Source organism: Poecilia mexicana, unplaced genomic scaffold (assembly GCF_051168715.1).
Source record: "Poecilia mexicana isolate PSO_F unplaced genomic scaffold, ASM5116871v1 scaffold_16, whole genome shotgun sequence".
NCBI lineage: Eukaryota > Metazoa > Chordata > Actinopteri > Cyprinodontiformes > Poeciliidae > Poecilia > Poecilia mexicana.
The window spans coordinates 3,786,349-3,798,338 of NW_028263385.1; the positions used below are offsets into that span (position 1 = coordinate 3,786,349).

Below are 11,990 nucleotides of genomic sequence, written 5' to 3' on the forward strand. Positions count from 1 at the left end.
GGTCTCCAACCTGTTGTTCCTGAACTGCTAATGACCCTTTGGATCTTAATAACTTTAACTGAACATTACAAAGAAACAACTGAAGCTTTAAAAAGAGATATAATAATAAATGCAAGTATTAGCTGTTTTCAAGGTTTTTTAATGGAATAATTTAATTTTCACAACAAAACAGGCAGATGGGGCCTTCAGGTCAGCTTATACACACAGAAGGAAGTTAGAACACTTTAAATTAAGAATCACAATAATCTATAACAATATAATGTTGAGTTAATACTCTAAAGTAATAAATGTTTGATTTTATAAATGTAAGAATTATAACAACACAAAAAATCCTATCAGTTGGAATTTCTCTTAATTGAAATTGCATCATCCATCTTAGTTCCTACTCCAAAACTGCAAATAGATTTCTAAAATTTGTGCTGGAAGCCTAACAACATCTTTTTAAATCATGTAATTAGTTTTATCTTTAAAGGACCTCTACTTTTAGAAATTTTAGGACCCACCAGTTAACCTGCAGTCTGAGAGTTAAGTTTTCTGTTAGGAAATGGAACAATCTGATCACTGATGGACTTCATTATTAAGAGCTTTATATGTGAGAGAAGACCATACTTTTTAAACTTTTACATCAGTAATATTTTTATGAAGTATCACTACTTTTACTTAAGTAAAATGTCTACCAATTGAAAGTAACCTTGCTTGGGTTAGGTGTTATGATCAGTACTTGAGTAAAATTTTCACCAAATACCATTTTTTAACTCTTACTTATGTCTACTTAAGTAAAAATATGACAAAGTGCTATTCATACTGGCATACAATTTTGGGTACTTCTTCATTCATATTCACCTCTGTATACGAATGATATTTCATGTCCTTAAATTCTAAGGACAAATTTTCCTTGCTGCAAATGAACTTTTAAAAGCTGCTCATGTTTGGTAAAACTGTTTAATTGTAAAAGTTCAAGTAAGGCACATCGTGCAGCACACTACTCTTAAATTCCCTCCCTGTGCTTTTCAGTTTCATATTACGACAAAAACTACATACATTTTTATTGGCTTCTGTTTGTGTTATACATGCTTAGGACAATATGAAGAAAGTCTCCTTGGCATTTTTAGAGGCTAAAGAAATCACTGGCTTATTGTAAAAGCCACCACCATGTCTATTGTCTGGGTTTCTACCCTCAGATACTGTTAACTTAAATAGAATAAAAATAAGCAGAATTAATATAAATTCAAAACAAGAAACCAATGTTCAACTATTCAACTATGCAGGTGGTAAACTGGAGAATAAACCCTAAATATTGTTCATAAACTCCATTTCTGATAAATGGCTGCAAGAATGATAAAAAAAAAAAAAAAAAAAAAAAAAGATCTGATCATTGTTCTTGTCAAAATAGGGGCTTCAAAAAACAAACTACAGCCAAAGACTCAAAGTTCTGAATAAATTTAATTTTTATCTCATGTCTTCATGAAGAACAACAGAAAGATTGTTGAAATAAGGTATTTTTAGCCATTATTTTTTTTGGCAGCACAGCTCTCATCACAGTAATCTTCTTTCATAATTTCAGTTCCTTTTTCTTTGCAAGTGGCATCACATGAAACCTCTGATATCTTCAATTGTTGTTTTATTTGTTTTATGTCCTCCTTGGATTTCTTGCGGTTCCATACCAAAACTGATGCTTTTTGGCCCCGCTGTGAACACAAGGAGGTGACTTGTGGTTAAGAAACATTAATATACAGTAGACATAAAAGGAAACATGCTGCTGTTAAAATTCTAAGGTTTTATGACACAAAAAATGAACAGCATACAATATTTCAGATCTTTTCTTTTTTTAAGGTGATCTTTACAATTCAACTGGAAACCTTTTTTTAGAGGAAAAATCTAAGAACAGAATAAGCTGCAACATCCTGATTACATAAGTGTGCATACCCTTAAACTAGGACTTTATCAAGCAACACTTTGATTCAATTTCATCATTCTTTCTTTTTTTCAGGAGTTTTTAGCATCATGTGAAGACATTTCCTGTTCATCCCCCAAACTGATTTACCTTTACAATTACATATTTTTACTTTTGTGTAACCTCTCCACCAACTGTGGTTTTAGCTAAAAGATGCAAATGGAACAAGGTACAGAAAAATAATATTATTCCATTATTTCAACTTAATCATATTCTCTAAAGTTGATAGCAAATAAAATATGTATGTTAATGCTAAAACTGAATCATAAAAATGTTTCATAGAAGTATTTTAGCTGTTTGGATGTTTGCAGTCTGGTTACTGCAGATTTTTGTTTAAACATTTTCCTCTGGTAGATTTTTTTTTCACTTTTATTACACAAAATATATGTCACATTTGAGATAGAAAAATATTTTGTTTACATGTTCAATAGGAGTATATATACTCTCCCACTCTGCTTCAATAAGCCACATACCTGCAGCGAAATTTTCTCTCCGTAACGTATATAGTTAGCCAGATGTTCGCAGTTGTTGGAGAAGGCTTCCCACACGTCCTTTTTCTTCCTACAGTCTTCATACTTCTCATTGATTCGCTTTGTTATATCTTCTATAGATACTTTCTTTTTGTAGTTTTCTATTTTGTCCAGGTAATTATCCTTCTCATAATGTTGGATATTAATTTTATCAAAGATGCAGCCACCCCAGATCGCCTTTTTCTTAAGACCTGTGGAAATATGCATTTCTAAAGTTTTAGTCAAAGTCTGACTTATTATTTATTAATAACTTAATAAAGTAAACTAGCATAAAGAAAGAAATGATATACATTGAAATTTCACAGCTGTCTTAAATAAATGCATCTTTGCCAAAATATACATTACCCGTAAAGTGAAATATGTTGTCATCTGCTTCTTGGTTATCAAATCTCTTTTTGTCCAGATAAATACCATAGTGTTTGTATGTAAATCCGGTGCATCCACAAGTCTTTGACACAGAAATTATGTCACCATATTGTAGCTATAAGACAAGAAAAATATTTTGGAAAATAGTAATGAGTCATTTTAAAGCATTTAGAGTACTTAAGTATTCCATCAGAAATATAGGGTATCAGAAATAATAACTGAAAAATATCCAAAAATATCCAGAGAAACACATTAGGAAACAAACTGAAACTCCCAGTCATCACACAATGTAACTTTCCAGGCTTTAGAGTATGTCTATTAGTGAAAACAAACTGCATCAAGAAATTACAAGATGTTGAGATGGAAGAAATATATTTAATATTAAAAAATGTCTTACTTCACCCTCAGCTGCTCCATTGACCAAGTGTAAGGTCACAAATATCAAGATGAGGATCTTCATTTTTCCAAAGGTTAAAAACCTTTGAAAGTATAGTACAAACGACATAATCAGATCAGCTATTCTGTGACAACATTTTTCATCATTAAGTCTTGAACCCATTAAACAGATTAATATTATGCTATAGTTACCTGGAAGGTTTATGCAGAAAATGGTCTGGTCTGTTGTTGAAGTCTCTCTTGAACAAACGAGAGGTTCTTCTGTCATAGAAAATTAGCTCCTTATATATCACTCAGAACAATGAACGTAACAGAATGGATTCCTAGTCCATCCCCACTTTGGGGGGTTGGGCGTATTTGGAAGGCTTAACCCATAGATCAAAAGATAGACTGACCACTTAAACTGCATGCTATTTTCTTATTGAAGTTGCTCTTATTAACATATTTTCCTTTTACAACTGTCAGAGTAAATGAGTGTCATACTTTGAATGAGAAATAGCCTATAAACTACTGTTTCTAATTGTGGCCGCTGTCAAAGGACAGAGAGGCTGTTGCTTCTTCTTTTGGTTTAAAAAATGATTATCCTGTTTGAGTGTTTCATATTAGCAGAGTGAAGTTAAAAGTGACAGAATACATTCAGGTGAGGGATTCAAAACTTATACGTGTATTCAAATACAATAATTCAGGATATTTTTACTTACTATGCTAAACAGAAAAAAAATAGCAGGGTTATATCTTAATAATGCTAAGAATTGATATTTAATTCTTAGTAGAATAAAAATTCTGCTAAGAAAATAACTGGGAAAACATTTTGGTTTTCCTTTAGGGAAAGCCAAAAGGGAGAGGTATACATGATCAATAACGTGACCCACAAAAATAGTTGACCTATGTGTGCTCATTTACTGTCAATGGTAAATGAAACACTTGTATTGGTCTTTATCAAGTCCAGCGGAGCCCAAAGCGTTTCACCTTACATTCATTCACCCTTTCACACGCTGATGGTGGAAAGCTACATTGTACTCATACCTGACATGGAGCAGACTGAGCAGTGAGGCTTGCATATAATCAGTGCCTCTAGCCCCTCTTACCACCACCAAGAGACAAGACAGGTGAAGTGAAATTATCCGATACCTTACATTATATAACATTTGAAGCTGTAGGAGTTTACCATTATATATACTCTTCATTTTTCATTTCTTCTAAAAGGTCTCGTGTTTTTTATGCACAAATATATGTGCCCATATTGTACAGGTTTTTTGTTTAAATTGCCTACTCAGTAGAATATTTCTTTTAATCTAAGTATTCAATGTAATGACAATGCAGTATTTGTTTTTTGTTGTAAATTTGCTCATTTTGCTCATCAATTCTCATTTTTCCAGTTTTTATGTTTTTATTTGTGTGAATATGTTTGTTTCAGTTTACCTTGCACTTCCTGCTGGTACGCATGATCTTCCCCACTGTGAGAAGAAAAGAATATTTCTATTTCACCCTGTTGTTCTCCAAAGAGGCACTAAAGTCAGATGCATGGTAGCTGTCCGACTACTGTATGTTTCAAAGTCATGTCCATCAAAACTCTCTAGCCTAAATCATCAGAAAATTCACTACTGTCAGATCTTTCTGACAGTAATGGATTTTTCCCGGTCCTCCTCATTAGATGTAATCATAACAACAGGTGTAACACACAGTTATACTAACTCAGGCATAAACAGAAAAAAATGACAAATCAAATAAGCTCCTCCTCCTGCTGGCACCATATTCTATCTTCAGCTCACTTTAAAAAGGTTTTGCCTATCATAGCGTCTGATCTGGTTCAGATAAGACTCAACCGTCTTATCTGGTGTCCTCCCACAGGCTCTAAAATCAACAGTTATCGAACCACTGCTGAAAAAAACATTCAGGACAAGCTGCTGTTGGAAAATTACAGGCCAATCATCAGTAAAATAATTGTAAATAGTTGTGTTCAACAGTTTATCAGCTTCTTAAAAATGTCCAATCACTTGGTTAAACACTTTGACAAGATTGCCCTTGTCAAAGTGTTTAGTGACATCCATATAGACACAGACTGTGGAAGAACCATTGTGCTGGTTCTGTTGGATTTCAGTGTAAAATTTGATACTGTTGACTATGACATATCTCTCCTGTCTTACATTAGCATGAAACATTACATTCCTAGGGTATGTACACACACTAATAATTAGAATAACAATGTGCCAGGTAGATCCCCTAATTTGGATATTTTAATTGGGTTTAGTGAATGTTGAATTTGAAAAAAATGTTATATTATCATAATCATTAAATTATTTAATGCATGTTCACTTTATGCATGTGGGAGTTGTGTCCGTAGTTTTCACTCATAGTCCAAAAACAGGCATGTTAGAATAAATGACCACAGTAAAACCGTTGTTTGGAGTTAGTGTGTGAATGAATGGTTGTATGGTATGTCTGTGAGTTTTCATATAATGTAGTATGCACCTATATCTTGTCCACTGAAAAATAAGTAAAAACATGTTGTCGGAGGTAGGGCTTGTTATTCGGTCGCATCCACACCCCATTTTTTTTAGAGCCACACTCTCTTCTGCTGCTGTGCAGAGACCTTAGCTGCAGAATATTTTTTTATTGCCACTGGCAACAAGGTCATCACAGGTCACAATCGTGCACAATACCAAAATTGCGCCTTTCCTATTATTACCTTGAACACTAACCATCCCAATGCTGCATTATGCAGCATTGTTTCAAACTAATAATAGGTTTGCATTCACTATATTACAGCAGTCAAACTTGGTTTGACCTTTTAAAATAACTCTCCTGAGAATGCATTCCCTATTCAGTCTTTGAAAGTGAGATTCTGTGATGTTCTATTGGTTCACTGAACTAACAGAAGAATGATGCTTGTTATAAATGCTTGAGTTAGAGCTAAGAGTTCAGCAGTTTTCATGTTCACTTTGCTCATGTTGCATATATGAATCGCTTGACCTGTATTAAAAAAAGCACTAAATTCAATATGTTTATTTTATGTTTTCTTATTTTTTCTTTTGTAGGAATATTTTTAGAAAGCAACAGGAGGTTCAACATTGGTTAGACACGAGTAGACATTTAATATCGTTTGAGTTTTGTTTACATTCATTTTGTGTTTCATAGATTCATTCAGGCATATTCTATTCTTCACGTTTAGTTTCATTCCTGCAAAGCTATTTTGTTTCATTTAGAAAATTCCTGCTACAACCTACTCCTGCATGAATGTGTTTTGGTTTTCTTTTGTACAAATTTTGTTTATTTTGTGGGTTTGTTGTTTCTATTTAGGTTTGATTTACCCTATTAGATCATCTGTGTTAATTATTCTTTAGAAGATGTCGCAATACCAGGAGAATAGCACATGAAAAAGAGAAACCTAAACAGACACATTTTTAAAGCTAATCTTGGAAACATCATAAAAGAGCTATACAATAATAAAATAAGAAACAGTGTTTCTTATTTTATTAAACTATTGAGTGTAAGCTTCCATGTCTCTCTGTTCCATCTGCTAGTTTCTATTTCCATATCCAGATTCTAAAGTTTTGTGTCTATCTAATATGCTGTTGCCATTCTTGTTATGTATTTTTTTATTATTATTGAACTTCAAGTATGTCTTGTTTAGGTGGCTTTCTGTGCCTTGGCTCTTTCATAAAACAAACAAAACAAACAAAAAGTTGGATAAAATTGTTTTTACTTTGCATAAACTGTCTGTTTAGGATAAGTAGTCAGTTCCAAAGAAGCTCTTGTGTGGCAGAATTAAAATTATACTATCAATGAAATGATAGGAAAATGACTGAGAACAAGCACAATAGAAGTGCGCAGGAGTTTCATGGACTTATTCAAAGAATGGCTGATATGAAAAACTGCAACTGCTATGAGCATAACTGAGTAACATGCAAAAAAGCTAGTACAACTGTCAAACGTGTCTCGATTATTTATGGCATAGTTGTAATAAACTGATGGCATTGACATAAGACATTTATTCCCATTAATGCAAGTTTACACACATTTTTGAACAATCACAGTGACAAGACTAGGCAACTAGCGGGTCCTATCAAGAAGATGCCTTCGACTGTCCATGTATTGTCAAAATAATAAATGCTTCTCTGATGTCTGGATGTTTCCCAACTTTCCCAAAACATGCTGTGGTTCATCAGCAGCTTTCCCATCAGTCAGTCAGTCAGCTTGTTCTTCTTCTTCTTCTTCTTTCCTTTTTTATGGTGGTTGGAAAACAACTTATATGTGCATTACCACCACCTTTCACAGTCAGCTTGTTACAGCCAGCAGTCCACCTATATACTGGTTATCACTACCTTCTCAATTTTCCCCCAGCTAATCAAACTCCAGCCAACAGTGCTCCATCCATAAAAGAGCTGAGTTTGAGGAGGGTCTCCTTCTTAGCAGGGTTCCAAGATGGCCGCTACAATGACACACCCACAAGGTAACAAACATTTCACAGACAAAGGATCATATACACACTCTAGAATTCAAACATTGCACAAAATCTTATTGCTTCTTAACAGTCTGCTATCTTTGACTACCGTGGCTCAAAACAACCTTTTGACCCATCTGAAGTTACTTGTTGGTGCAGCACTAAATTGGCTTTGATTCTATCTCTCAAATAGGAGTTTTTCTGTAAATCTAGAAAAGTAATTCTGTGTCTTCTTTGAAGTATGGGGGTGCCCCATATTTAGCACATGTTCTTTTTGCCATGTATTTGCTGCCTCTGGATTTTAACTTTAAAAAGCACAGTCTCTTCATTGTTTTACAGAAGATCTTCAAATCTGTCAGTAGCTACAAGTGACAGCCAGTCTGTGTACATTTGGTAGGGAATTGCCTTAGGGATGTACAGGCATACATGAGATAAGGGGTGGGGGATGTGATCCTGGTGTTTGGTCAATGCAGTCCCCTGCTTGGACATTACACTGTGGTTGGTCCCTTGTCATTCTGTTATTCATTTGTGAAATTTCTGGATGTGATGGTTGATCCCCCGTTTAAATCTGATAAGCACATTAGTGTTTTTATCAAAGTCAGTTTCTTCCAGCTGAGGACACTTCATAAGATAAAATCTTATCTTCCTCTGCCTGATTTTGAGAGGGTTTTCCACACACTTATTAAATCCTGTTTAGATTACTGTAATTTAATGTATTTAGGGTTGGACCAGAGCTGCCTGCAACTAGAGACATAAGTCTATTAACCCCGTTTTGACACCTTTCTCTGACTCCCCGTTCTCTTTCAGGTGAAGTTTAACATTTTATTGATTAAGTGAGCTCTTGCAGTCCTACACTCCACTCAGAGCTCTGAGGTTAACTGACCAGTTTCTGCTGGCTGTCCCAAAGGTCAGGTTAAAGACAAGAGGGGACAGAGCCTTCTCTGTGGCAGCACCTAGACAGGATCCTCTGTCTCTTAAGGTCTCTCAGCCAGTAGCCAGTTTAAGTCCACACTGTAAACTCATCTATTTTCTCTGGTCTTTAATACCAGTGAAAGAAAGAAAAAGACAAACTGGCAAAAATTTGTAATTAATTGATCAGAATTTTTGGGAAATTGCTATAACTGAAATTAAGTTTGTATTGTTTTCTATTTGTTTTATTATTTTCCTGGTATTTCAGTGCCAATTTTATTTGCATTTTTTTTTTAAATCAAACTTAATTTAATTTTTTATTTTATCTTCTGTGCAGAGGAAATCCTAGTGACCCAGTGATGTACACCCATGGTGAGAGATACTGTGAATATCGGACAGTATCCAATATAATACAGACTGTGGGACTCTGGAACCAGCTGTTAGTTACCAACAGCCCAAGCAGGATGTGGTTCAGATGGTCACTGAGGCTAAAACTTGGCAAAGGAGGGGTTTGGTGAAACCAGAGAGAGCAACTTCTATCTTCTGAGTTATACTGGTGCCCCATCCAGCATCTCAAGAGGGGGAAGCAGTGCACCACTAACATTGTGAATGCTGGAGATGGCGTGCTGCTGACTTCAAGTCAGGACATTGAGAGCCGATGAGGAGAACACTCTAAACAACTCCTCAATCCCATCCACACTTCTCCCAGTAAGAAAAGTGTGAGGATTTTGGGTTGTGCTTTCCCATCTGAAGTGCTGAAGTCACCAAGGTGGTTAAAAAGCTTCTTGATGGCAAGGCCCTGGGGGTGAATGGGATTTACACAAAGTTCCTTAAAGGGATCCATAATTAGTTGAACATGTTGGTCTAAATATGTTGTAATTTTCCTAATTAAAAAAAATGCTGTTTGTGATACACCAAAACTCACAATTACATAAAACAGCTTTAAAACAAAACAGTGACTCGGTGACAGTGAGTGTGACTGACAGTTTTTTCCACTTGCAGTCGGGGAATTCATGTGCAGTTAGGGAAAGTATTGAAATCAATTTATTTTCCAAGTCTAAACAAATATGGAAAAGAAAATAGAGTTTGGAAAAAACATTTGTAATTACAAATACTTTCCACCACTCCACCCCAATTTGCCAATTTAGGAAAAATGTTCCTGATGTCCAAGTGACATTGCATTGCATCATCCAACAAAATACAACCCTATAACAGAATCTTATAGGGATCCATGATTAGTTGTAACAATAGACTTTATTTGACAAATATTCATTTTAGATTTAAAAACACTACAGTAACAATACTGTAGGCTGTCACTTAATTCATTTATTCATTTTCACACAATAAACATTGTTCTCCATTTCGGTCTGCATCATCTTCAGAAATAGCTGTTGATCTTTAGTGGCAAGAGAGTGGATTAAGAAGAAAGACTTAATTTACACAGGCAATATATATTTACATTTGGAACATTCTTTGCAGATCTGACTGACTGGACCTTCCTTTTTTAAAGAGTCTCACAGCCCCTCCTTGTGGAATAAAAAGGATATGACAATAAAAACTTACTGCACGTTATCAGGCAAGCCTGAACCAGAGAAGCAGCATTTTCTAGAGCCCATCTCTTCTCTGATATTCACCACTGTTGCTGTAAACAGAGTGCACAAAATACAAATTAGAAGGTTAGTTCAACTAACCTGGCAAGGCCCTGGGGGTGAATGAGATTTATATATATATATATATATATATATATATATATATATATATATATATATATATATATATATATATATACACACACACCAAACAAACAAGGTCTGCGTCAGGTGCTGGGGAACCAGAGCACCTTGATGAAAAATGGGCTACTGGAACAAGACGGAAATGGGCGAGAGACGAAAACATGGATCTGTTGGAATGCTACTACTCAAGTAACCCTAGTCAGAGGGGCTACATGCAAAGACTGAGGGTGGAATGGTTACTTCGACACCCACAGTCTACAATGACTGCCAAACAACTAGTAGCTCAGTGTTCCAACATCCGCAAACGGCAATTGCTATCACAACTTGAGATTGACGAGGTACAACACAAATGCTACGGCAAAAGGGAGGAGCCCAAAGGTAAGGTCAGGGGGGAGTTAACTACAACTCCCCACCCCGAGACTGGGTATGCAGCCCCAGTAATGAACGAACTATCAAAGCTGAACGAGACAGCAACTGACCTGAGAGAGAGAATCGTGGCCCGAATGAACACACTCTAAAAAGTGTTTTTGGCTGTAGTTCATCTTATGGACTTATTTACATTAATTTAACTTAATTCTTTTGCTTTTGCTATGACAACTTACTTTTTTGTGTTCATTTAACTCAAAACTTACAAATCTTTAACCTGAAGGAACTTTTCACTTTGACTTTACTTAAAACAATTGAGTTCAACGCCAGTTTTGTATCCTAAGTCTGACCAACTCAATTTATTATGATCATCCAACTCAATTCACTAAGTTCTTCCAACTCAATTTGCTAAGTTTTTATAACTTAATTCATAAGGGGGTTTAACATGACAAATTTAAGTCATTCTTACTCAAATCATTTATTTTGTTCTAATAAACATTTAAAATCTCTTTGATTTAATTCTACAGAAAGTCAACTCAAACTTTTAAGAAGTTCCAAACTAAATTTAAATAATCTTTTTACAGTGTCATCTAAATACACAAATCTTTTCCTTAAATAACCTTTTTCACTTTGACTTTACTTGAAATAATTCAGTCCCACGTCTGACACCATGACTCTTACGCTTACAGGGACACGTTCCCAGTAAGCGACTGTGGCTCTGTGGATAGAGTAGTCGCCTTGTAATCGGAAGGTTGACGGTTCAACTCCAGCTTCCTCCTGCCGTATGTTAATGTGTCCCCTGGGTACTTAATCGCAAGTTGCCAACCAATCTGAGCATTAAATAAATGTGTTAATATGTGCTTTCAGTGGTCAAAAGTGTTATTTAAGTTTATTTACCATTTTTGAAGTAAACTAAATGATTTGAGTAAGACTGACTTAACAAATTGAGTTGGGTGATTATAATATATTGAATTGGTTAAACTTTAATAAATTTAGTTGGATAAACTTAATTGAATTGCTTGTTACCTACAGAAGCAATTCAATTAAGTTGGTTCAACTTTTTTCTTTTTAGAGTGCACCAGGCAACCCCGACGCCAATTACAACGGCTGAGTGAAGTACCAACAGAAAGTCTCATTCAAGATGTGAATGCAGCATTGAGAACAATCCCTACCAACACCATAACAGAAACCAATGAGCTGATATACAACTCAGCATCAGTGATCCTTGAAATGCTCGGGTATAAGAGCAACCATGAGAACTGCTGTTCTGCATAGGCCTGAACCCCCTCAGC

The 11,990-nt window shown here is 35.2% G+C and overlaps 1 protein-coding gene across 1 annotated transcript; it reads right to left on the reverse strand.

Moving 5' to 3' along the window:
- Nucleotides 1–1,424: 1,424 nt before the first annotated feature.
- LOC148154943 (uncharacterized) lies at nt 1,425–3,502 on the reverse strand. Its single transcript, XM_088014095.1, has 5 exons — nt 3,439–3,502; nt 3,248–3,329; nt 2,830–2,965; nt 2,428–2,675; nt 1,425–1,688 (listed from the first exon to the last, which is right to left on the reverse strand). The coding sequence occupies exons 2-5, from the start codon at nt 3,308–3,310 to the stop codon at nt 1,503–1,505; spliced, it is 633 nt and encodes a 210-aa protein (XP_087870221.1). The 5' UTR covers nt 3,311–3,329; nt 3,439–3,502; the 3' UTR covers nt 1,425–1,502.
- Between the last annotated feature and the right edge of the window lie 8,488 nt (nt 3,503–11,990).

Coding starts and splice junctions, on each gene's coding strand:
- LOC148154943 (XM_088014095.1), bottom strand. CDS start 3,310: ATGAAGATCCTCATCTTGATATTTGTGACCTTACACTTGGTCAATGGA. Junction 2,966..3,247: donor ATGGAGCAGCTGAGGGTGAA/GTAAGACATTTT, acceptor CTTGTCTTATAG/CTACAATATGGTGACATAAT. Junction 1,689..2,427: donor GAGAGAAAATTTCGCTGCAG/GTATGTGGCTTA, acceptor TTGTGTTCACAG/CGGGGCCAAAAAGCATCAGT.